The sequence below is a fragment of the Phoca vitulina genome, unplaced genomic scaffold (genome assembly GCF_004348235.1).
Source record: "Phoca vitulina isolate PV1807 unplaced genomic scaffold, GSC_HSeal_1.0 scaffold8, whole genome shotgun sequence".
Classification (NCBI taxonomy): Eukaryota; Metazoa; Chordata; class Mammalia; order Carnivora; family Phocidae; genus Phoca; species Phoca vitulina.
In genome coordinates this window covers 8,644,164-8,668,223 of record NW_022589711.1, presented here as the reverse complement: position 1 = coordinate 8,668,223, position 24,060 = coordinate 8,644,164, and the positions used below count along the sequence as shown (strand labels likewise).

The window sequence follows — 24,060 nt, the reverse complement described above, 5'->3', positions numbered from 1 at the left end:
TTGTTAAGAGACAGTTCTATAAACTTCAGCATGGATTTTGGTTAATTACCCAAAATATTTATGCTTATTTATATTTATATTATGTTTATTATATAATTACCAAAAATATGTGTATCATATATAAATATAAAACTTTCACAGAAAGGAAAAACAATTGTGGATTTTAATGACTGTTAAGCAACTGTGAGGAGAAAGTGTCTATAAAGAATGTCATGTGTGTTACAATGTACATTATCAAAATGTCATTTTGCTCATTAATACTCTAATCTCCTTTGTCCACCAGGTTATCTGTTTCCCAATCTATATGCATCATCTTTATTATTAGAATTTGTGGTTTTGAGGGAAAAACATTAAATTGAGCAGCCCCTTTACAGCCTACCATGAGAAAGCCAACCAATTTTAATTTAAAATAGAAGTTATGAAATAGAGCCATTGCATGTGCATGTTAAAATACAGTGGACTTCCAATCAACCTAAACCTACTACATCAAAATATGTATTAAAATGTGTGTATGTATGTGTGTCTATATACATATGTAAAACATATAAAAAACTAAAAAAATAAAATTTTGTGTATTATTTACAAACAAAAATTAGAACTACTTCTTTCATGATTTTTTTGATCAAATTCTTCATTTTAGAAGTAAATAAAATAATCTTCAGAAAATGTGAAAATACAATGTTATATTAATTCTGACACATACTGCACAAATAGATATCTAAACTGAATATTCATGGAACTTATTTTTTTTATGGGTCAAAAATGAAGGGCCAATTCACAAAACATGAATAATTCTAAATTCAATGAGAAAAATGGGTCTGCATTACTAGAGTAGAATCTATTTATTCAATTTTAAATATTCTTACTGCTTTGTTTCAAATTAAATATCTCTATAGAATTTAGGTAACTTCTTATAACCTGTTTTTATTTTTATATCCCTGAAATCATTAGATATAGCCAAGGACATCTGATTAGTCTCTTTCCTTTTTATTGCTCAAATGAGTAGCTCAATGTCTTTTTAATGAATTTGATCAATAAAGTAATTGAAAATCTCCTGGCCAGAAGGAATTTTCAGTTTCGAACATGTTATGGGTGAAAGATGACCACAGGTTTCCATGACACTGAGGTCAAAGGTTAAATGAACATTTAGGGTTTCCAGTGATCTGTGACCAATTCCATGGTTTTCTTTAACTATGCATTATAAATCCTCAATAAACCATTCATATAATATCATGGTGTGACATTTATTGTCAACATAATACATAAATACATTTCTTCTCTCTAGTCCTTTTACATGTTATTGGCTGTACTCAGAATTCTCATTACAATTTTCTAATTTTCTGAGAGAAAAAGAGCAGAAGAAAGGAAGAAATGAACAGTGCCAATGAATTAATGAGAAGGTCTTCTAAAAGGATATTTTGAAATTCAAGTATATTGAAGCATCTTCATTCAATCTATAATCAGTAAAATTATCACTCAACAGAACATTTCATCACCATTAGCAAATCTCATCTTATATGAACACTTGAGTTAAAAATACCTCCAAGAAAGGAGTCTAAGTGTAAAAATGTAGCAACAGAAACACTGTTACAGATGTTTTGCTTGTTTCTCTGAATATAACATACGTTTTTTATTCTACATTGGAATTTCAATTGGCTCTAAATTGCCCCGGGTCACACCCTCCAAAAAATGTTCCAAATGAAAATGATAGCTCACATACCATTAAATTGTTAACTAATCTGAAAAATTAAAACTATGAATAGATGCTAAAGGCATCAGCCAATGTAGCAAGTTAGTATTTAGAAAGAGTTATTTGTAATAATAATGTGTGTCTGTGTGTCTGTGTGTGTGTGGTTAGGTCTTGAAGTTAGAGTTCTTTACTGTCAAAATCAATAACTCTATAACCTTCATTCAATGTTTTTGTAAAAGGATCTTGACTTTGTGATTGCTTACTTAAGTAAAAATCAATGTAGGAATTAATATTCAAGCTAGTTGTAGCAAACTGTTCACAGTCATCTCACTTATCAGGTTTAAATTTGTATTCACTCTTTTAGTTTTGACCTCAGAAATAAAGGTAAAATAACTACTGTTTTGTGAGATTATGTCATCAACCAACACAAGTTCTCAAAACAAAAGTTTTCCTTTTCATTTCATCAGAAATGACTCTGAGTATCTGTCATATCATCTGGCTTTTCTAATTCATCAATTTGTTTTCTACAAATATGGTTTGCCTTTTCCCATAAAAATTTCTTTATTTAGAAACATTTTAGAGTCTGTCTTTTGTAAAATAATATAAGCAACTAGATTATAGTAGAGGTCTTCATCATTATACTTAGAATGTTTTATTCTTGTATATAGAAAACAACTTAGGCTATGGCCAGAATATCTTCTTTTCCCAGTATATGTACCTGGACATTTTTGCTAATGGTATAAAGCATAAGGACTTAAGAAAGATGAATAATTATCTTCTATTTCTTTTAAAAGATACACAGGTATGAAGGAACAAAGATCTTGCCCATCTAAAGAAAGAATTTTTTAGCACTGTTGCTCTTGAACCTGACTTGTTTCAGTTACATGGCAGTAAATTTCTGCAACATCAGCAGGTGCGGCCATTAACGACTCAATGTTCCCGCAACCAATGTTTGTCTGTTCCATTTATTCCTATTCTTGACATGGTGCTGAATCAGGCAATACCATAGACAGACATTAAAAAATATTTCCTTTCTATTAATTTTAAATTACCATTTAATCTACATGTAAATTTGAATTGTATAAAAGTGAATCAAATTTCATGAGCAGAGAAGGAAGAGAATCAGAGAGGTGACAAAACAAAGTTCTTATATCTCAGAGACCAGCATCAGGGGAAAATAAAAGCCCCACAAACCTCACAAATATAGGAGAACAAGAGAGAATTTTTAGCTTAAGACATCAAAGAACAGGGCTTAAATTCATACTCAGAAGCTCACAAAATATCTAAAGTTCCCTATCTATCAAATGTGACAAATAAGCTCTCGGGGAAATAAAAACAGATTATGAAGATCCTTACATCCTTTTCAACAATCACTATAAATGTAGGTGCCTCACCTACAATTTATAGTACGTAATGTGTAAATAAAAAAAAAAAAAAAAAAACAAGTTTAGCATCCATCAGTAGTTTGGAAGGTATTTAATTAATTTAACTTAGTGAATGAATAATTAAAAAGTCATAGGATGTCATAATGTGATTAGTTAAGAACTCATCTCTGTTTCCACTGATAATATTAAAGATGATATCTCTTCCTCCTCTAATGAGATAAAATTATTAATATCCATTAGAAGCAATCATGTCAGCATAAGACTAAAAAATATATAGATGACATATCTATACACTGAGAGTGTGATGTCATTTCTTTAAAATAAAGAATCACTCTATTTTTAAAAATAAAATAGATAATCTTTGATATTCTTCTTTGGGACAGTATATGTAGAATTAGAGACTATTAAAAATGTTATTTTACCTAGATTCAAACTTAGAAGATAAGCATTCATTTACATGTTTAGCAACTCAGAAAATTTCACTTGGTTAATATGGGTCTTGAAATAAAAATTATTATTTTCCTAAAACAAATCTAATAATAATATCGCACCATCAGTAACTTCCAGTTGAGCTTTTGCTAAAATGCTTCCCGCCACAGTTAGGGCCTGGCAGATGTAGTAACCCGCATCCGAGCGCTGAATGTTGGTAATTGTGAGGTCTCCGGTTGGCGAAACAGAGCATCTACTGTTGGGTTGCTGGGGTTGATTTGGAAAAAGCAAGTTCTGTGGAAGAAACACAATCTCATCAATATCTTTTCCCACTCAGAAGGAAAAATATATTAACACTAGCTATTACAATTACTGGAATATGGTTGGAAAGTACATTTATTCTAAAAATATGGTGTTGAAATGATTAAATGTCATATAGGGAGTCTCAATGGGAAACTTTTTCCAAATCACGGAAAAATAATATGCTTTAAGAAGTCAGCATGCTCTAGTCTGAAGGAATAATCATCTAAAAACCCTGAATCTTGGGGCACCTGGGTGGTTCATTGGGTTAAGCTTCTGCCTTCTGCTCAGGTTATGATCTTGGGGTCCTTGGAGCAAGCCCTGCGTGGGGCTCCCTGCTCATCAGGGAGTCTGCTTCTCTCTCTCCCCCGTCCCTCCCCCACTTGTGAGCACATGCACACACTCTCTCTCTCAAATAAATAAATAAAATCTTTAAAAAATAATAAAAAAATAAAAACCATAGATCTTTATCTTAACCCTTTACTTTCTCCCTTACTTACTTCCAGTTACTTAGTATCTTTGAAACATGGCTTCCTCATCTGTAAAATGGGCATAACAATACTCATGTGACTCATCAGACATTGTGATAATGTGGAATGTAACATTAACTATGCTTGTGTTTTATAAACTGCACATTACTAAGGAATGCAAAATAGACTTTCCACTAATCATTCTGAATACTTGATGTAATTATCTGAATTTCTTATGAAGATGTTCAAAAGTGTGTGGCTGGGACTGACAGAGAGAGACAGCCAAATCTACTCCTGCTATAAAATTTCTGCAGATTGTAATAGCTTTGAAAGGATCTAGGTATATATACTACCATCTATGCAAGATGAAGCAAATCATTGAAAATAAAAAGGTGCAGAATGTTTCTGAAGTGTGCATGTGCCCTTAAAGAATTTCAAATATGACTTTTCTATGAAAAATTATTTTACTTTACTATACATCTCACATTAAACACGAGCAGCCTAAACATAAAATTTCAGAAGTTCCTATATGAGAGCAGTAATGTTAACTTGGATGACCTATGCTGCTTTACTGTTGTTCAATTAAGAAAAACATTTGGGTATAACAAATCATATTGAGGTATGTTTCCAAGTTGGATTATAAATAAGAACATATCAATTTTTATGTTGTATTTACTTACAAAAAAGAACATTATAACCCTCTGGGATCTGTTTCTCGACATAGTAATTAATTTTCCAGGTTTGTAATTAAACAGTTTCAATACGTTACAATCAGGAGGTAATAACATTCAATTAAAGGCATAAGACACATTTTCACCTTAAAATGTTTTTACCCTTGAAGTAATACCAATGGAAGAGGATAAAATAGGGTATTAACACTTTTCAATTACGCTAAATGACTTTAATCCTGCGAATGATGTCCTACTTTAATTAGAAGCTCTTCTCTTTATTGCAACATGATGGATGTCCACTTTATTAGATTTGAGTGTGACACTATAAGCCCACTTTACATAAACATTACCATGTTATTAAATCCTTTCTAAAAGAAGTGATGTTTGCGAGCATGTCAGGATATAATTTCAAAATGCTATTGCCCTCCTATAAAACTTGTATTACTATATAAGGCTAGACATTTTCATGCACATGAAACAATTTGAGAACAAGCTAATTCTCTCGTGGAATCCAAATATATTACTGAAATAAACCATCTAAAAGAGAAGGGTCTAAATTTTAAAGCCACTTGAGAATGATACAATAACTCAAAGTATGCACTTTCCTACAATTAGCCATTAGAATACTAATTTACATAGCACTAATACATCAGATGGGCTTAATTCTCTCTGGGATCTCTTCCTCTACAATGTAATATCAGTCCACCTTCTAAATGATTCGTTGACATGGAAAATGGCATATGATTGAGGTTAACCCATCATCTTTATTCCCTGCTTGTGTGATATAGGCACAAGAAAATGGATTACAAGCAAAACCCAGGAATTCTACAGAGCTCTTCTTGCCTTGAAGTGCCTAGGTATCCTATTAGTGCTAATTGGTATTATCAGCACATATTGAGGAATATGGACCATTAAGTCCAGGCTCTTAACTCTCTCTACTGATGGAGAGTCATAGATCACTGTAAAAATTGGATACTGGAGACAGTAAGACCAATTTATTTTTCCTAATATTCCATTTCATAATTTGAAACTTTACAATTTGCTCAGGCAATTCTCTTTTGTTCTCATTCACAGTCTCTCTCTCTCTCTCTCTCCCTCTCTCGCTCTGATGCAAGGGAGATAGATGAAGGAAAGAAAACAAGACCTAAGATTATAATCAAATCAAATTACCTAACTGGAATTTTTTTTCAGAGATTAATATCTCTGGAATTACATGCCACTTTGTTAAAAAAAAAGAAAAAAGAAAAAATATTTTAATGCTATTTGATTATCTTTAAAAACCATTAAAGCAGAATGTAGCATATTTAAATACCATGTTTATTGGGCCACAGAACCAATACACATGTTATGCAATATCTTATGTCAACCTAGAGCTATTTGAGGGCATGTGATTTACACATGATACAGCAGTATTTATATAACAATGAGATATGGGATGATGGAATTTGACTCAATACATGGATTTAAAGTGTAAATTTGCGACAATCAAACTGCTTTACATCATTATATTTATAAAATTGATAAATAAGTAATATATTCATATCAGTACATTTACTATCAGTGGCTTGAGGGAGTAACTTTGATGGATCCCAAAGCCACCAGGGTGGGTGGAGGGAAAGAGCTACAGGCAAGAGAAACAGTCTTGTCGAGCTACCAGGGCTCTCCAGCGTTCACCTATCCCAGCTTTCTCAGGTACTGTGAGGCAGGGGTGACCAGAGTGGTGCTGAGCCTCTCCTTGGTGCTGGGCATTACATTAGTGTCTGGGCAGTGGGAGACCTCAGGTCCTGGCAGCCCTGGCCTGGGCAGAGTATGAAGATGAGGACTAAGGGGAACTTCCTGATGCTTCTCTACCCAGATAATCATATATAAATTCTGATCAACAGATTCTTTTAATATAGTCTAAAAAATTTCCCATCTCTGGTAGTTTTTAGATTTCCTGGGACTCTTAATCATGGTTTTCATTATTCCCCAGGAAATTCTTCCAGAATTTGGACTAACAACAGAGGGTGCTGAGGTCTTTTCCTGAGAACTGTATGCCTCCTTAAAGATGGTTCTGGGGAAGTCTACAACAAAAATATCTCTAGGTCCTTCAGGAATACACTGATAAGTTCTTAGGCAAAGAACAGTTTTTGGTTTAAGCTGGAAATTCCATTCATTGCCTGAGAACCTAGAGGCTAAGTACTTGTTCAAGTTTTGACACTAAGTGAAAAAAAAAAAAAATAGCATATCCAATTGACTTTGAACGGAGTCTGAAAGGCCATGCTACCCAGAGAGCGCCATGAGTGGACAAATCAGGGCACATCAAAGACCAGGCAAGTGCTGATTCCTTCTGGTATATAATGTGTTATTTCCTTCTGATATATAATGTGTGATAATGTGCTATCTAACCCCACTGTGAACGAATCCAGAAGGGATGATGGAAGTAAATACTTCTCCCACTCTTAAATGGAAGTATCCTTAAGTTAATGATAAAGAAAAAGGCATTTATAATATCTTTCTATGTACGGGGATTGCAATTGGTTTCTAGGTGGATTGATAATGGAGATATTGTTTGACTTGTTTACACATGCCTAAGATATTCTAAACACTTTATATGTACAAACTCATTTGATAATCCCAATGTAGCTTGCTGCAAGGAAGTAAAATTATTTTTCTGTTCAGAGATTTTAAATAGCCACAGAGGTTTTGATTAGGCTCTTTAAGATAATTTAGTTACACTGAGTTGTATCTATTCTATGTAAAATACAGAATTTTGGACATTAATACTGGAAAATAAAGAACATTATATAGAACATCCGACTCTCACTTATTTTAGAATTAATTGTTCTCTTTTTTAGAAATAAAATAAATTCAACATCGATAACAGGAAAGGCGAGACAAACTTTGAGGAGCACCAGAGACAGAGAGAGTTCAGAGATTTCAGAAAAGCAGTCAAGGTTCACACTCACCTGGCTGCCTTCTTTTTGCCAAAAAACAGCTGGCTGTGGGTTTCCTTTAGTTTCACAGGGAAATGTCACTGTTCGACCTTGAGCAACAATCTGATCTCTTGGCCTAACCACAAACTGTGGAGGAGCTATAATTTAAAAGGAAAGAAAGTGTATAAATATCAACCATTGACAAAGAAAAAGATATCAAAGGGAAAATCTGGTGGATTGCTCAGAGCCAGACAGAAGCTACAGTTTTTAATTTTTTTCTATTTTTAAAGCATTTTTCAACACACAATGGGGAAAGGAGAAAAGCACTCTATCAAATGTAAGGAAAAGAAAATTTATTAGTAGACACTTCCTAAATGTTGTACATAATAATCCTATAGCCCATATATTTGCATAGGAAAATAGATTTTTCATGATATTCTAATGTTTTTTTAAAGAAAAATATGGTTTCCCAATTTGGTTTTGCGATTTGAATAAAGGTAAAAAAGAATCACTTCATTACACAAGTATCTCCTTCCTCTGAAATTAGTCTATTCACAGATATTGACCATTCCTGTAATATTTATAAGACATTGTTCTACACGCAGAGATACCAGAAGCCTTAGAATATGATCCTTATCCTCAAAGTGCTTATATTCTAGAACTGACGAGTTAAAGTGTTGAAGACATCAAAGAATTAAAGAACTGGGAATTACATACAAAGATAACTAACGATATAATGACATGTTTGAAAGTGGTTGATTCTACTTAATTCTTTTCATTTAGATAAATAAGCATTAGTCAGACAATTGCTATGTTCCCCTACTGGACACAAGGATACAGAGATAAAAAAAATATCTATCCTGCAGTCTTCAAGGAACTCACAACCTAATGGGAAACACAAAACATGATGATGACAACAGCAAAAGCAAGGTAAAACAATTATCTAAGACTATGCTAAGTTCAATGATAGACATGCTTTCAGAGCACAGCATAGGAGCATTTAAATCCTAGTACATATAAGAAATGTGACAGGACTTCGGGAGAAAAGGATCCCTTTGTGTTATGGCAGCTGTGAAAGGCTTTATGCAGAAAATACACATTATGGGGACTTTGAGGAAAGGGCAGCATTTAGATAAGTGGAGAAACGAACACATTCCAAGCAAGGAGCTTACTGAGCAAAGTGCAAGAAGCAAGAACACATCCAGTGTACAGTGTGTATTCTGGCAGAAATGAAGGGTCTCAGTTGTGTAAACATCATTGGCTGAGAAACATAGATTTGGATGTAGCCTAAGAAACTCCTGAGAAGCCAAAGTGGGGATTTTGTTCAGGTCTTTTTAATCTAAGAAGTGACAGATGCAAAGCAAAATCGTTAGATGCCTTAACCCTTTAACGAATATAGTATGGACTGTGAGGGAGGCAGATCAGTCAATAAAGTAGGAACTCTGGTTGGAAGACGAGGGGAATGATATAGGCAAAGATAATGAGACCTAGGCATGAGTAACTCCAATAGAAAAGAAACTAAAGGGATGGGGGGTAAAAAATCCTGAGAAAGTTCAAGTTTAAATTGGGAGCCAAGTGAAAGACAGTAGACAGTATAACTGGAAGTTTTCACAAGGACATCTTCTCCATACCGAAACCCACTTCCATTGACAAGAAAACAGCATGTTTATTCCATGACTTTTCTCTCATCTGTTTACACTTTAAATCGTTGCTTATGCTAGAAAATGGAGGATGAAAAAAAAATTTTAAATCAACTCTAATTTTTAAAACCTGCTATCCATGGCAACCATCCTAAAATTTGAACTCTAAAGAATTAAAACAATAAATGACGTTCAGTTGAAGTCTTTATCCAGAATTCTTTCAGCCCCTCAGGAATACAAAAGAGCAGGTCCAAGAACGAAGTAAATGTAGGGTAGCCTCAAACATACAACCAAGGACTCATTCTTACAAGAATGCTAGTGTAGAAACAGCAGCAGATTTTTTTTTTTTTTTTAATTCACTGAGAGTTGTAGTGACTTAGTTTTTGGTGTTCTGTTATACTGCCTCCTAACTCAACCCATTCAACACATACCCCAGGGACAGCAGGGATAAATCTGCTACGTGAAATTTTCTTCTATAACTATAGATAACAGTAGACCCAGTCTAACAGTATGGAGAACCCAGATTTATGGATCTATTTGGACAGAATGTGGTTTATGTTGCCTTGCATTTTCAGTAGATTACTTGCTTCTTACAATCTTCTTGTTATTTCTACACAATTTCACTGAATCAGCAGATAGACACTGATTTTTGTTCCATGTTTTCTAATGGGAATGATAGATTAAATCAATGTTACAAAATTACTTCAGGGACAACTCTTAAAACACTGCAATGTCCATTTTTCAGGGAAGATATGAAACCACTGGATTATTTATACCAAAAAAGACTTAAGATTGGTCTCTATTATCTCCAATATCCAAGAAAAATAATATGTATTAAGCAAAATTTAAAGATCAAATATAGTTCCCACTTCTTAGTAATCCTATGAAAGACAAGTTTAGTGCCAATATGGATACTAACTAAGCCAGAGTAACTTAGCTTATACCTCATTATCAAAAATTAAAAAAAAAATCATTTAACAGTCTGATAAAAGTCACGCATTCAGCTTATTTGTTCATTTGTACTGCTTTGGACTAGAAAGAATTTAAATTGGCTCACATAACTGGTTAGTAAAATCTTAGAGCCCAATTTGTGCTATGAAGTCCTTCTTTATATAATTCATTTTTAAAATGTAATAGTTGAGAATACACATGATTGAAGTCACCAAATAAAACATCAAATGAAAAGAATGAAAATATATTTTATAGTCTTAAGTATATTATGCTCACCCTGTATCTGTCTACCCATCTACTTCAGTAAAATTAACATGTATACTTTAATTATAATCACATACCTCCTTGTATTTAATATTTTAAGCTTTTAAGAACTCTTTAGTAGATAAGTGATTTTGCAAAATACTTTTGGAATCTAGATCCTACAATTTTAACCAGCTGCAAAAACATACCCCCCCCAAAAAAGGACTGGCAAATGACCACAACTATCTCTCCACTTTTCAAAAGATATGATTCATTCATTTATTCATTCAAAATGCACTGATTGACTACAAATTACGAGACATTCTGTGGGGACAGGGGATGGAAAGCCAAATAAAAAATTGGCAGATACTTCCAAGTAAATAAGTAAATAAACACAAATGGAACAGAGTTTGATTTGTATAATAATACAAAAAGCAGAGGGCACTGGGTGAGAAAGGTTGGAAGAGCAGCAAATAGACTGGGTGATGAAGAAAAAAGAGGCAAGATGCCAGACAGGGCCATGGTTGAGTTGTGTTTTAAAGCACAAGCAAGAGTTCACTGGACGAAGAGGAGTAAGGTCACTTGGAAAGAGAGAAGCAGACATAAGGCAGAGACTTGGGGAGCTGGATGTGTTAGGGGAGTGTAAATGGTCTTAAGAATAAAATCAGAGATGCAGAAGTGATACAAATAGGGCCAGATAATTTATGCTAAAAGAACTTAAATTTTGCCCTGAAAGCGACGGAGATCTGTTCGAAGACGTTTATGCAAGAAAGATGTAGTAAGATTTATGTTTTAGAAAGAATGCTTTTTCTGAAAAAGAAAGGACAGATGCGAGGCGGGAAAATCTTAGCAAGTTAGGCAGAAAATCCAGTTGAGAATTGTTAGTCATAGTAGCACCTTAAGAGAACACTTCATGAGAACTCTTAAAGGACAAAGAAATTCTGTAATATTATAATGTAACATTTACTAATACTGATATGACCTATGAAGACCAGGAAATCATAATTTTTGAGTTTTTATCCAATACTGAATTTTTTTAAAAAAACCCTAACAAGATAACTATCAGCATTTGTGTTATTCATACTATGAAGAATTCTTTCGTATGACTTTTATTTATGTTGTATTTTTATTCCAAGTTATTATAAATACACCCTATTTCTAAAGTTCCAGATAGTTTCTTGTCATCAGAACCTAAGCCACACTGCTCTCACTGGAATGGGATTCACCTTATTATTTTTAAAATTAAACAAACAAAATACAGATATTAAAGCTAAGCAAAAAAATTTAAGAGTATTTAAGTGTCTGAAAATGTACATCCTTTCCTATTGTCATTTAACGTTGGACCACCAAAACAAATTGCATCAATCACTTTTACTTCTGTAGACTCTCTCTGTTCAAGATCTATATTGCAATCTCCTGTGAAGGCCTATCAGCTGAAGGAATTTATTTTTGAGGTTTTAAAATGAAAAACTGCATCAATAATTCTTCTGCTAACATTTCACATTTTCAGTATTTCTGCCAGGTGGCAGTGAAAATGGTTTGAAAAGACAGTACTTGGCTGATGGCACCGATGGGAGGGAGTAGGCAGAAAGGTGGCATTTTATCAATACAGCAAGGTAGCACAAATTGTGCTCTACATAAAATGGATTTTCTATGATGGCTCTCATTAAACATAAAAAAAACCATGATTGGGTCCTCAAGATGACAATTTCAAACACACGTTTAAACCCAATGTGCATTAAAGAGGTTGAGTTATAAACTCCAGAAGAATATGCTAGTGATAGAAATGGCAATTCTCTTCATATTTTCTAAGAGAGAAGAGTATAAAATACATATTTATATCCTCTCTAAAATCCAAAAGCGGTAGACAAATCTTTTGTAGTTGTGATATAATAACAGAGTGGCTTAATCTGTTAAGTGATTATACCTTATTGTTACAGCTATCACAGGAAATGAGATGAAGAAAACAGTGGTACAATTCAGTGTTCGATGGATACTTCCAACTGAAAAACAGTAGCTTTATAAGAAGAGCGGATTGTGTGATTTCCAGAAAAGTAGACCCAAATATAAAAAGGTCAATTGAGATTAGAGCTCTGGTATTGTTCACATGAAACGGCCTTTTTGAGAATTTAAATACAATGCACAGTAAATTAGATTTGATTTCTGCTAAATGATGCTTTGATACTGCATTCAGCCCAAGCTGGCTTCCATCAAAGTCAGGCTACAGCTCTGTTTTGCTAATTCCCGCTGGTGGAAGGGAGTGGGTGTTATGGAAATCAGATGGCTGAACATGAGGAGGAGGCACAGGCCATGCGTGAGGTGGGCTTGGAGATGAGGGGCTGGGGAGACCTAAAGGTTAATCCCATCATGTTCCGAGTTGTTTTTACAGCAAAATATGACTTTCTATGGCAGACGTGAACACGGAGATAGCCATGCAGCAGTTGCATATATTAATATGTGACAGGATGCTTACAGGCACAGTCGGCTGAGCTTTCTTTGGGTATAATTGTTGCCTGAGTAAGTAAGCTTCTTGTTCTGTAATAAACATTTTGAACTTTATATCTTAAGCCAGTAGAAAATATTTTTTTTGCTATTTAACATTTTTGCTTGTTACATTCTAATATATTCTATAAGCCTATTTGAAAAGCACACTCATTTATCATATGCTTGTGTTAAAGATTTGCTGAGTCACAAATTGCTTAATACAAGGACAATAATTAACATTAATTGTGTGTTCATTTAAAGCCACGCAGTGTGTTAAACCATTCACAGGCATTATCTCATTTAATACTCACAGAGCTCTATGTGTGAACTACTACCATTATGATATGAAGATCATCAAACTAAATCTTATAAAGGGCACATAGGTTTTTAAAGATTAAAAGCACTAGGTCGGAGGACAGGTTTGACTTATGGTCCATCTAATATGCCATAGTTGGACCTCTTAAACATTGAACTTTTAGATTAATTCAGTTGACTTCAAACCATGATCTGACTAAAATTTGCCATCTCTAGTACCACACAGAAGAATAAGAATCATACACTATGATTTCCGATATGGTACCAGGATGTTAAAATCATAACATTATGTTTTTCCTGAATAATTGCTTTGATTATTAAAGTAGCATAAAACCTATGAGCTTGCTCTTTCTGTGCTACTGAAAAGTACAACCTTTCTCAAGTATACTCATTTCAAGTCATTCTTTATTCAAAAATCTACGGTGCTTTTCTTATAGCTCGCCCTTGCAATGCTTGCAAATTGTTCCCCTCAGTGTAGCATTCCGCTACACTGGCCTGAGATTTTACCATCCTGACACTCACTTGTCCCCAGACCAGCTCTGGTATTTCAGCAGAACAGTCTACTTTTAACCACTTGCACGTGTATTGGCTTGTTCCCGAGGTTCACCCATCTCATTATCTATCATTCTTTGATCCAACTTGTTGACAATGATTAACCTGAGCACACTCTATGTTCTACTTTTTTTGTGTTCTTTCCACTTTAAGATACCTGTTCTTGCTTGCATTGCCTTTTGTCTCTATTCTTCCTCCTGCCTGGGTGTCTTGCTTCCTCAGTTCAGTTGTAATCTCTTACTGGAATGGGGGGCTACCATTTTGCATTGAAATGGAATCTTTATTTGGCCTGAAAAAGTCCCATGTAGTGAACGCTAAATGAATGTCTTGAAATAGGATATTAAAAACAAAAAGTTCTTGATCTAAAGAAAATACTCAATGTTTTCTCCATTTTATCATACTGGAAGGATATGACACATTCCCACCAGAGACAGTGACTCACTATTGTAGTAATTTGGGTGGAGGGATGCCAAAGAAAATATGTTGTTTGAAAATAATCTCCCAACTGATTCTGATATGTCCTTCTGTAGAGATTGCCCCTGTACCATATTGGAAATTTATGACACAAAGACTACAAATGAGTAGTCACCATCCCAGAGTGACAACAACAATACAGAAAAATAGAGGAATTGTGTAACAACCAATTCTATATTTTCCTGAAAAGATTTAGTTAATAGGCTTACCCCCACCAACAATAAACACAGTGAGAAGTCATTTCATTAAAATGCAATATAGAGTGGGATTAAGAGATGAATGTTTACTTAGTTTATCATCAGAACAGACTAACTTCTAATTGATAAATGATTGTTTCTTCAACTTACTTAATTCTATTTAATTTTTACTATTTAGCACTTCATTTGACTTCAAAAGAATTTCTGTTAATAATATTGGAAATGCATAATGTCATAAAATATTTGATTTGAAGCTTATTAACACATAATTCATCTCAGAGGAAGCAGTGCATTTATAAAGGAAAACAATTTAGGGATATAGGATTTAAAATAATCACTTTTATAAAGTCTGTTTAATCACATTTTATTCATTTGTCATTATTCTCAAGGAATACAAGTAATCAAATTGCTAAATTACCTACCGTTCCAGTTAACCTCTTTCTTATTGAGTTCATGGCAATAACTCTTCCATTTGAGTGCTTATGCCTTCTTTCTCAGCCACTACCTTACTTCTAGCTAATATTAAAAATTCCATGGTAAAATTCCAAAATCTATAGCTTTCCTTTCAACAATAATCTAGTAATTATCTATATATATGCTTCTTCATTAATCTAGCATCTCTTTATAAATATAAATACATATAAATTTATCCCTACATTTGCTTCCTTAATGTCAGTATGAAAAAATAAAAATACTAAATGAAATACTGCTTTCATAAATATGAAAAGAAAAGTAAATGTTCAAGGGCAATAGAATGGCTACAAAGAATCACAATTCTTATATTCTTCATCTATTTAGACTTTGCTTTCTACTCTACCCATGAAACGTCTCACATATACAAATTGCATTCAATCTTGTATGAATAAAGACATGTTGCAATTATGTAGCTATTTTAGAACTACTTTTATGGAATTTATTGATTGTGGGAAGACTACTTTTTGAGGGTTCATATAATAGCTAGAACTCTAAAAGTAACACATGATTATTCAAAATCTAAAGATCAAATAAAGCCATGGAGTTAGTCAAATGAATTATACAGTGTGACTATAAAATAATGTAAGTGGCCTTCTAAATTGACATATACAGTAAGCAATTCCAAGGAGTATCAAAAGTACTGAGTTTTAGTAGTAAGTGTGACACACACACACAAGTATGCGTGTTTGATAATCGTGGTGAAAATAATTTTTTAAAAATTTATATTCACACATAATATACTCCTCCTTGAAAAGGAACAATGCAAATATCAAAATGAAACATTTCTATGATTATACAGAGTGCATAGAATGCCTTTGAAAAGAGTAAATTCATTTGGCTCAAAATATCTTGAATTTTTGGATTTTGTAGGCTAGCATATAAAAACAGTGTTACAATAAACAACTATATGCACATAGCCATTTGTATTTGGTCTCAATTGTTTTTTAAAGACAACACATCACTGGAATACATCACAGTAATAAAATTTATGCTAGAAATGAATTCAGATGTTGGTTGGCACTTTAACCAACCGCAGACATTTACTGGTTTTATTTTGTGCTAGTGTCTGAGGGTACTAAGATCCCTGTCCCTGGAACTCACTGGTTACAGAGGAAACTCATATGAAAATAATCAAGTATGACACAATTATATTCCTCATGATGAGGGTTGTAATACAGGATGTCCTACCATTATGACAATAACTTAACTCAGTCTGTCTCCAACAATTGGGGAAAGCATGGAGAAAGGAGGAGAGGGAGAAAGAAAGAGAGAGACAGGTTGAATTGTTCCTTTGAAATTAAGTAGATACGGAAGGGAAAGTGGGAATTTGTTCTTCACAGAGGGAAAAATGCATGCATGCATGCTGGTCAAATCAGTCTGTTTATTAAACTGAAGGATTATGTTGGTGGAACCATGAATTTTTTCCATGTAAATAATCTTTATTGGCTTTAGCAAGTCCATTTTAATCCTCTAATGGTATTAAATAGTTCTACATTGCAATAAACATAATAGTTAATTTCTAAAGTAACTAAGTTGGATATGTTTAAGATAATTTTAAACTTTCTTATATTCCAGTTTGCTAAAATAGATTTCATTTTGATTATAGGTAAGTATAGGAAATCCTGTTAAATATAGGAAATCATCCTGAGATTCAACATGCAAATTTCATAGACATTCTGAATTCTACAAAAGTTATAAATTGAGAATGCCTAGAAAAATCTGACAAATTTTAAACAAATTCTGAATTGTCAAGCACATTTTCCTATATTACTCTGTCCAATATCAATAGGAGTTTTACTTTTCTACTGGCATTCCTGACCGACTAAAATACTGAGAACAAAATAAAATTTTGTTTTCTCTAAGGGACTGTTCATTCTCAAAAACAAAAAAACAAAAAAACAAAAACAAAACCCAAACTATTAGCTTAAAAGCTAATGAATTATTAAATAAAGCAATATTTACATTATATTTTTAAATGATCCCATTTTTCACCAACAGAAAGAGAATAGTTTAATGAGTAGTGAAAAAAATTCTGTCTAGATCCTAACCTGGGAAAACTAGACATTTCCGCATTGCGGATAGAAGGGGCTGTAAGTATGGGGTTGTGGAGGGGATTCTTCAAGTAAATGGTGAGACAAGACATTCATTTTCACTCACTTAACCTGTCAACTTGCCAGAACTGTCATGTCAGCACTCCAGCTAAACCACGAAGGCTGATCACATCCCATTATCTCATTTTTTTTAGAAAAAGATTGCATGAAGATGCCAATCAGAAAAAAGAAAAAAAAAACTTGCAACCAAGAAACAAATGTACTGATGCTGAAGGGCTGCTTAGTTAACGGAATTTTAATATGCAACTGCAATGTTTCTTAATAACATTAATTACACGCTTAGTAAGGCACCATCCTAACTCATTAGTGCCTCCTTTTTGTTGTATTTTATCTCCTACTAGCAGAATGGGGACTATGTGATTGGCCTGCTACCATTAATGTTGTTTAATCTTTTTATAGCACTATTTAAAGCTGCTTGCATAAACATTTTCTAGGCAAGTATTACCTATGTATGCATATGTGTGTATCAATTAATTGCACCAACATTTGGCTTGCCCCTACCACATGTAAGTGTTATGCTAGACCTAGAGGCAGCAAAAAGATAAATACAACAATGTATTTACTAACAAAGAGTTAATAGTTTTGTAGAACAGATGAAAATAATATCCCTAATAAATCTAGAAAGCAATGCTTGCCATAAGAGATTTTAAAAGACATTCAGATATATTTTAACTCAAAATTTAATTTAACTTGGTAGCTTATATATTTTTAATGAATCTAATTATGAGCTATTCCCTTGAGTGATATTTAATATGTTTAAATAAGTAATGTCATAATTCAAATGTCATGCATATAATTTTTAGGTGTAATGCACATCATATCTATTTTATAGTACATAGAAATACACACACACACATATATATATATATCATGATATCTCTTTCTATCAAATTACAAATTACTATAACATGTAAATGAAAATTTTGACTATCTTAGAAGGTATGATTAAAATATTCTTGCTATTTCTTTCTGGCAATAGCCAGTGAAATCTCTAATCTCCTAACACCGTTTCAGTCCAGAGTATTTATATTATTTTGATGTTTGATATTTATAGTACTTTAATTTTAACTACTAAGTTAACATATTTAGTGTTTATTTTATTCTTATTTTAATAAACTCTAAAATTAATGAGTATTTAAGATTTTTGACACTTAGTTTAAGATAACGGAGTAAAGGCTTATTGTTCCACTTTCCTCTATTTACTACAAGAGAAATTAATATTATAGATAAACTACGATAGCCCAAAACCACAAATGGTGAAGTAGTCCTGCCAAACATAGTCAAGTCTGGAAAAAATGGGAGGGAGCACGGTAAATACCAACTAGCCTCTATTCACAATCCTCTATCAATGCCAATTTCACAAAAACTACCTGTCAACAATGTGAGAACCCATCCCATGGTCCTTTGATGAGAAGAAGAAAAAAAAAATTAGAGTCAAGAAGGAGACTTGGGAAATTTGAGATATGACTGTAGAAAACCAGTTAAAATGCAGAAGTTGAGGAGAAGGTACTGAAGGAAAGGAAAAGCCAAGACTAATGTGAATGGCACAATTGCAGGGTGGCCTCCATAACTTTCACTTCCTGGAGACACTCCCATGATTATGTTATGTCTCATGACAAAAGGAATTTTGCCAATGTAATTAAGGTTACTAATCAGTTGACCTTAAGATAGAATAATCAGATGGGCCTAACCTAATTAGATGAGACATTTCCATCAGAAAAGTTTCTCTAGCTGATAGCAGAATGGGAAGTCAGAGAGATATAAAGCAAAGCACATGAAAGATTCAACAGACCATTGCTGAATTTGAAGGTTGTGATGGCCATGTACAAAGGTTGGCAAGTGAACTGGGACCCATTGCTGCCAGCCAACAAGGACATGGGACCTTAATCCTATAGCCACAAAGAACTCAATTCTGCTAACAAAACTGAATGAATTTTGAAGTGGAGTCTTCTGGAGAGTTTCCAGAAAAGAGCTCAGCCTGATCAAAACCTTGATTTTGGCCTGTGAAGTGCTAGGAAAAAGGACTCGGATGAGTCTGTTGGGGCTTCTTACCTATAGAACTGTGGCCTAATAACCGGATGCTAATGAAGTTGCTCAATTTGTAGTAATTTGTTAGGCAGCAGTAGAAAACTAATACATCTAAAAGCCATCTTTATGATGAAGCAGGGATTATGAAGAAAGATGAAGAGGGCATTTCATGTGGACTACAGACAGTTTCTCACTTAAAGAGATCTGCTGTTTACCATCAGAGTCACCAGCATCCCGAGAAGAGATAAGATCTTTTTTGCTAAACTACTCAAGATAACGTCCACTAGAGGCTGCTGAATGACCCTGGTACTTCCCATTTTCTCTTCTCCAAACATGCAAACCCTAATCTTCAGCAGTTAACTAAGTGATTAATAATCAGGTGGGGTCTAAAAACAGGATCTATGTAAAATAAAATAAAACAAGCTGCCCATTAACTGATTGTTTAATTATTGACAGAAAGAACATAATCAATTAGTTAGCAAAAGAAAAAGAATCTTTTATCTTCAAATAATTACCCAAGGAAACACAGAAATACTTTAAACTAAATAGTTGTCCATAGTCTAAATGAAATTACATACCACAGGGCCTCTCTTTTTAAAAAGAATCAAACTTAAAAAAAATAAATAAAACCTCAAAACGGGATTAAAGAGCTCAAAGGCAACTGGAGGTGAAGACTATTATATTTAAGGTTAGCAAGGAAATGATGAAAAGAGAAAATAAAATTAAATAAATAAAATATATTTTTTAAAATATATTTTAGAAACAAAAAAATGATAATTGCAATTGAAAAAGTCAGGGAGATAATATAAGCATTAAGAAATCAGACAATATGAAATAAAAATGATGACTTCAAAATTATTATACAGAAGTTAATAAATATGGAATTAAGACAAAGGAAAGCCAACATTACTCATGGGAGACAGAAAAAGTGAGACAGAAAAAAAATAGTCAAAGATAAAAGAGAAGAAAACACTCTTGAAATAGAGTAAATTAAAGCATGAATCTGCAGATTCAAGGGCTTGTGTCCTGGGGATATTAGATACAGGGTAATCAGGACCAAGATATAATCCAGAAAGGTTCTAGAAGAAAGGACTACATTGGTCTTCAAATGGTAAAAGGGAATCTCAGCCAAAGATAAAAATACTCCATAAACCTCAGACTTCACTACAGTACAATTCCAATTCTAAAACAATCCAACATTTTCACCAAGGTCTGAGAGAAAAAAAATATGACTCAATAATTTTATACTTATCCTCTACTTTAGAGGCAATGAACAGACATTGTCAAACACACAGGTCCTTGCAGAAGAATCAAGTCGGTGACTAAAACCAGCCAAGCATGAGAAGTAGCTAGCACTTGTTTTTCACTTTAAGAATTAGCATTAGCTTGAGATATTTTAAACGTTTCACATTATGGAAACTCTGTTGGAATGTACAAGACAAAACAGAATGCATTTTTTTAACCTACTATTTAATCAAAACATATGAAGCAATGAAAAACGTGATGCTTAATAAAAATTAAATGGGACTCTGCATAAGGTAGCTAATTAGCGCCAGGTGCAGGAAATACTAAGTGCTTGTAGGAGGGAGATGATTGCCTCAGGTCATGGGGTAACAGCTTGTCCAAGGAAGAAAGTCTGCAGGGAATAAAAGTATAGGTTTCCTTCCAAGACACACTCAGGACGCCTTTTGCAGAAAAGTGGATCTTGACATGAAAGGGTTCATATATAATACCTACATGTTTTCTGATTAAAAAAAAGAAAGCCTGGAATATTTCCAATCTTAAATTAAATTATATACAGCACATAAAATTTTCCGGATTTCAAGGTGGGATAGAGGGTGGTGGTGTCAGAAAGATCAGTTGTGTTATTCTGTAAGTAACGTCTGCTTTATAATTTGCCTTGAATGAATTTTTCAAATACTCACTTTTTATTGGACGTCTTGGTGGTCTCAATAATGTGTTTTAGAGCATGTTAAAACAAAACTACAACTTCAGCTCAAAACGGAACTTTCTAAAATGAGGATCTGTTTAATTTTTGTGTTTAAGCCGTGAAAAGATTGGAAAAAATAAACAAAGTCCCTATAGATTTTTGTTTAGAACAGCCGCTACTTCTTTAAAACAATAATTAAAAAATGGGAATTTTGTCTCAAACATATATATTTCTCAATACCTACAAACTCTTGCGTGGCCGATTATATTCTTCCATCAAAAGGAAACATACTTTTGAGTCACTAAATAAGGAAATACTTAGAAGATTCCATAAAGTTGTGTATTGTCAGTTTGTTTTTGATATTTTAAACAAGTTTCACCTGATGCCCACAGCTTTTAGCTTCCATACTGGAGGCAGTCAGCATCTAGCATATGGTATACATGATAGAAAACGGAGCAGGCCTCAGTTCACTAGCAAGGCAGCTGGTAGATTTGACCGTTCTCTTCCAAATTACTCATCATGTTTTGAGTTGCTGCTAGGAAAAAATGTGCTGCCCGTCTCCAAAATAGATGTTCTTTTTTATTTTTAAGCTTGGGAGAGGCTTCCAAGAGAAAATAAGACAGATGGGTATAGGAAGCAAGATATTTATTCCTATTTAGACCATTTTCTTCTGTCAGTTCCCTTATCAGAACTTATCGGAAGAGTTTTCCAAATAAATGAATATTTCAACATTCTTAGTTAACTGTCCTAGCATGTACTTTTGCTTCTCATACAAAGAATGCCTTCGGAATAGTAAAAAGTCAAAGTCACAAGAAGGGCTGGCAGACTTTTAATAATCAAAGTGGCATTTTGTCTCAATTTCATGGTAATTTTGTGGTAACCAAATTATGGAAGTTGCATTGAAGGACTCTTTTTGAAATGTTGACTTTGCCAATGAGCAAGTGAAATCTGGAGAATACTTTCCTCCATTGGCAAGTATGTGATTGTCTGCTTTCACTGATACTTCCCCCACTGAGGATCCTCTAAGTCAAGAGTTTTTCCTACAGTCTCAAACGTAGACCAGAAGGTGTTTATTCCAACTGCAAATTGCATAGAGTCACCAATTCTTTAATTCAAATGAAGGTCATAAGAATTATCCATTGAGACAAACTCCCAGCTTCTGGGTTTATAAGGATTTCTAAATAGGCTTTCCACATGGACTACCAAGTTGTTTGTTTGTTTGTTTTTTTAATCCTGTATGGAATGTAGCTATTAATTTCTGAATCTATAAATATTCTGGAGTTTGCATAGATTTCTAATTTTCTTTCAAAATCTTTACACAGGAACTATCCCTTGAATTTTCTCTAAATTTTAGATATTTGGTACATATTTCTTCACCTAATTTATATTGGACTTCAAAGCTGGATTTTCTCCCTTTTCTGTGATTTCTACTTTGTGGAATACCCCTTATGCTATTGCTAAGAGCTTCAAAGTTGAAAATCTTGCATTTCAAACAACTAACAAATATTAATATTAATGTACTTTGCTAAGAGCTTCAAAGTTGAAAAACTTGTGTTTTAGTCAACTAACAAATATTAATATTAATGTAGTTTTCTATTATTTGACCACTTAATTTATGATTTACTTGACTTGTACCTTCTGACCTTACAAAAAAAGTTGGCATATCCATAGCTCCTGAATTAAAATTCATGTAAAAAGCTTATGCAAAGAAAAAGCAAGCTAATTTCCTCATTATCCATCTCATCTTTGGTGATCCAATAAAAGCATATCCAACATTCAGTTTCCAAAATTAATAGCAGTTGTCAAGTTTAAAGTATAGTTCTTCATATTTCTGAACATTGTCATAAGTCATTGGAGATAGATTTGTGAAATGACAGACTTTCCCAGAATAAAATACAATGTGTCAAGAAGCTATTCTTTAGTTCCAGCCCAATGGGAATTTAAGAAATCATTTTAAACGAGAATAAAAACAGAAATAACTTTGAAATGCCTTGTAGGTGACAAGTACATCTCAAAGCTCCCTGTACATCACATTTTCTAATCAATGTATATCTTTTTTTAAATTATTTCTGTGCTTTAAATGTATTGGAAATTATTAACATGTTGTTTTCTGTTCTGGGAACTTGTGAGATAATGTAAGTCAAGTGGTCATGGTTTATCGGCATAAGGTTTCTATATAGAAAGATCTAAAATTTAAATGTTATTTTTCCTGTTAACTTGCAAAGTTATCTTATTGCTTCTTATTCACTTCTTAATTTTAGATATCATACCACAGATAGGTAAAGTTATCATTAATAAGAATTCATACAAATACTAAAAAATAAGGCTTAAAAATTCCTCAATTTCCTAACATCCCCAATTGTAAAAAGCATGATCAATTTAATAATTGTGTTTAAAGAAAAAAAAAAAAGCCTGCATTTTACATTCAAATTAATTGTAAGCCATAACTGTGTTTCAAAAATATAAAAATATGAAATAATATTACATCTCAGAAATTAGGAATATGTTAACCATTGTTGGCATACAAAGTGTTTTCACATATATAATCAATCTTGAGCTTATTTCATCCCTACAACAGCTTTGATGAGTCAATACTACTCTCTCCATTTTATAGACAAAGTGACCTAGGATCAGGAATATTAAACAATTAACAAAGGAAGTACTGCTCAGAAATTGCAGACCAGAAACAGATGGGGAAACCAAAGTTCTAAATTTTCTATATTTGCTATCTATGCAAGAATATACTACATAACAATAAGGTTTGTGAATGTTTCAACTAATGGAGAAAAATGTTATGAGTT

The 24,060-nt window shown here is 33.2% G+C and overlaps 1 protein-coding gene across 18 annotated transcripts in view; it reads right to left on the bottom strand.

Moving 5' to 3' along the window:
• The window catches only part of ROBO2 (roundabout guidance receptor 2), a 1,625,768-nt gene that overhangs the window by 101,133 nt on the left and 1,500,575 nt on the right, over nucleotides 1-24,060 (bottom strand). For all 18 annotated transcript variants that reach the window (XM_032407350.1, XM_032407349.1, XM_032407345.1 and 15 more), the window contains 2 exons: nucleotides 7,894-8,018; nucleotides 3,627-3,798 (listed from right to left, as the gene is read on the bottom strand). In XM_032407350.1, the coding sequence (XP_032263241.1) occupies nucleotides 3,627-3,798; nucleotides 7,894-8,018 (297 nt within the window). The remainder of the gene's footprint in view (nucleotides 1-3,626; nucleotides 3,799-7,893; nucleotides 8,019-24,060) is intronic.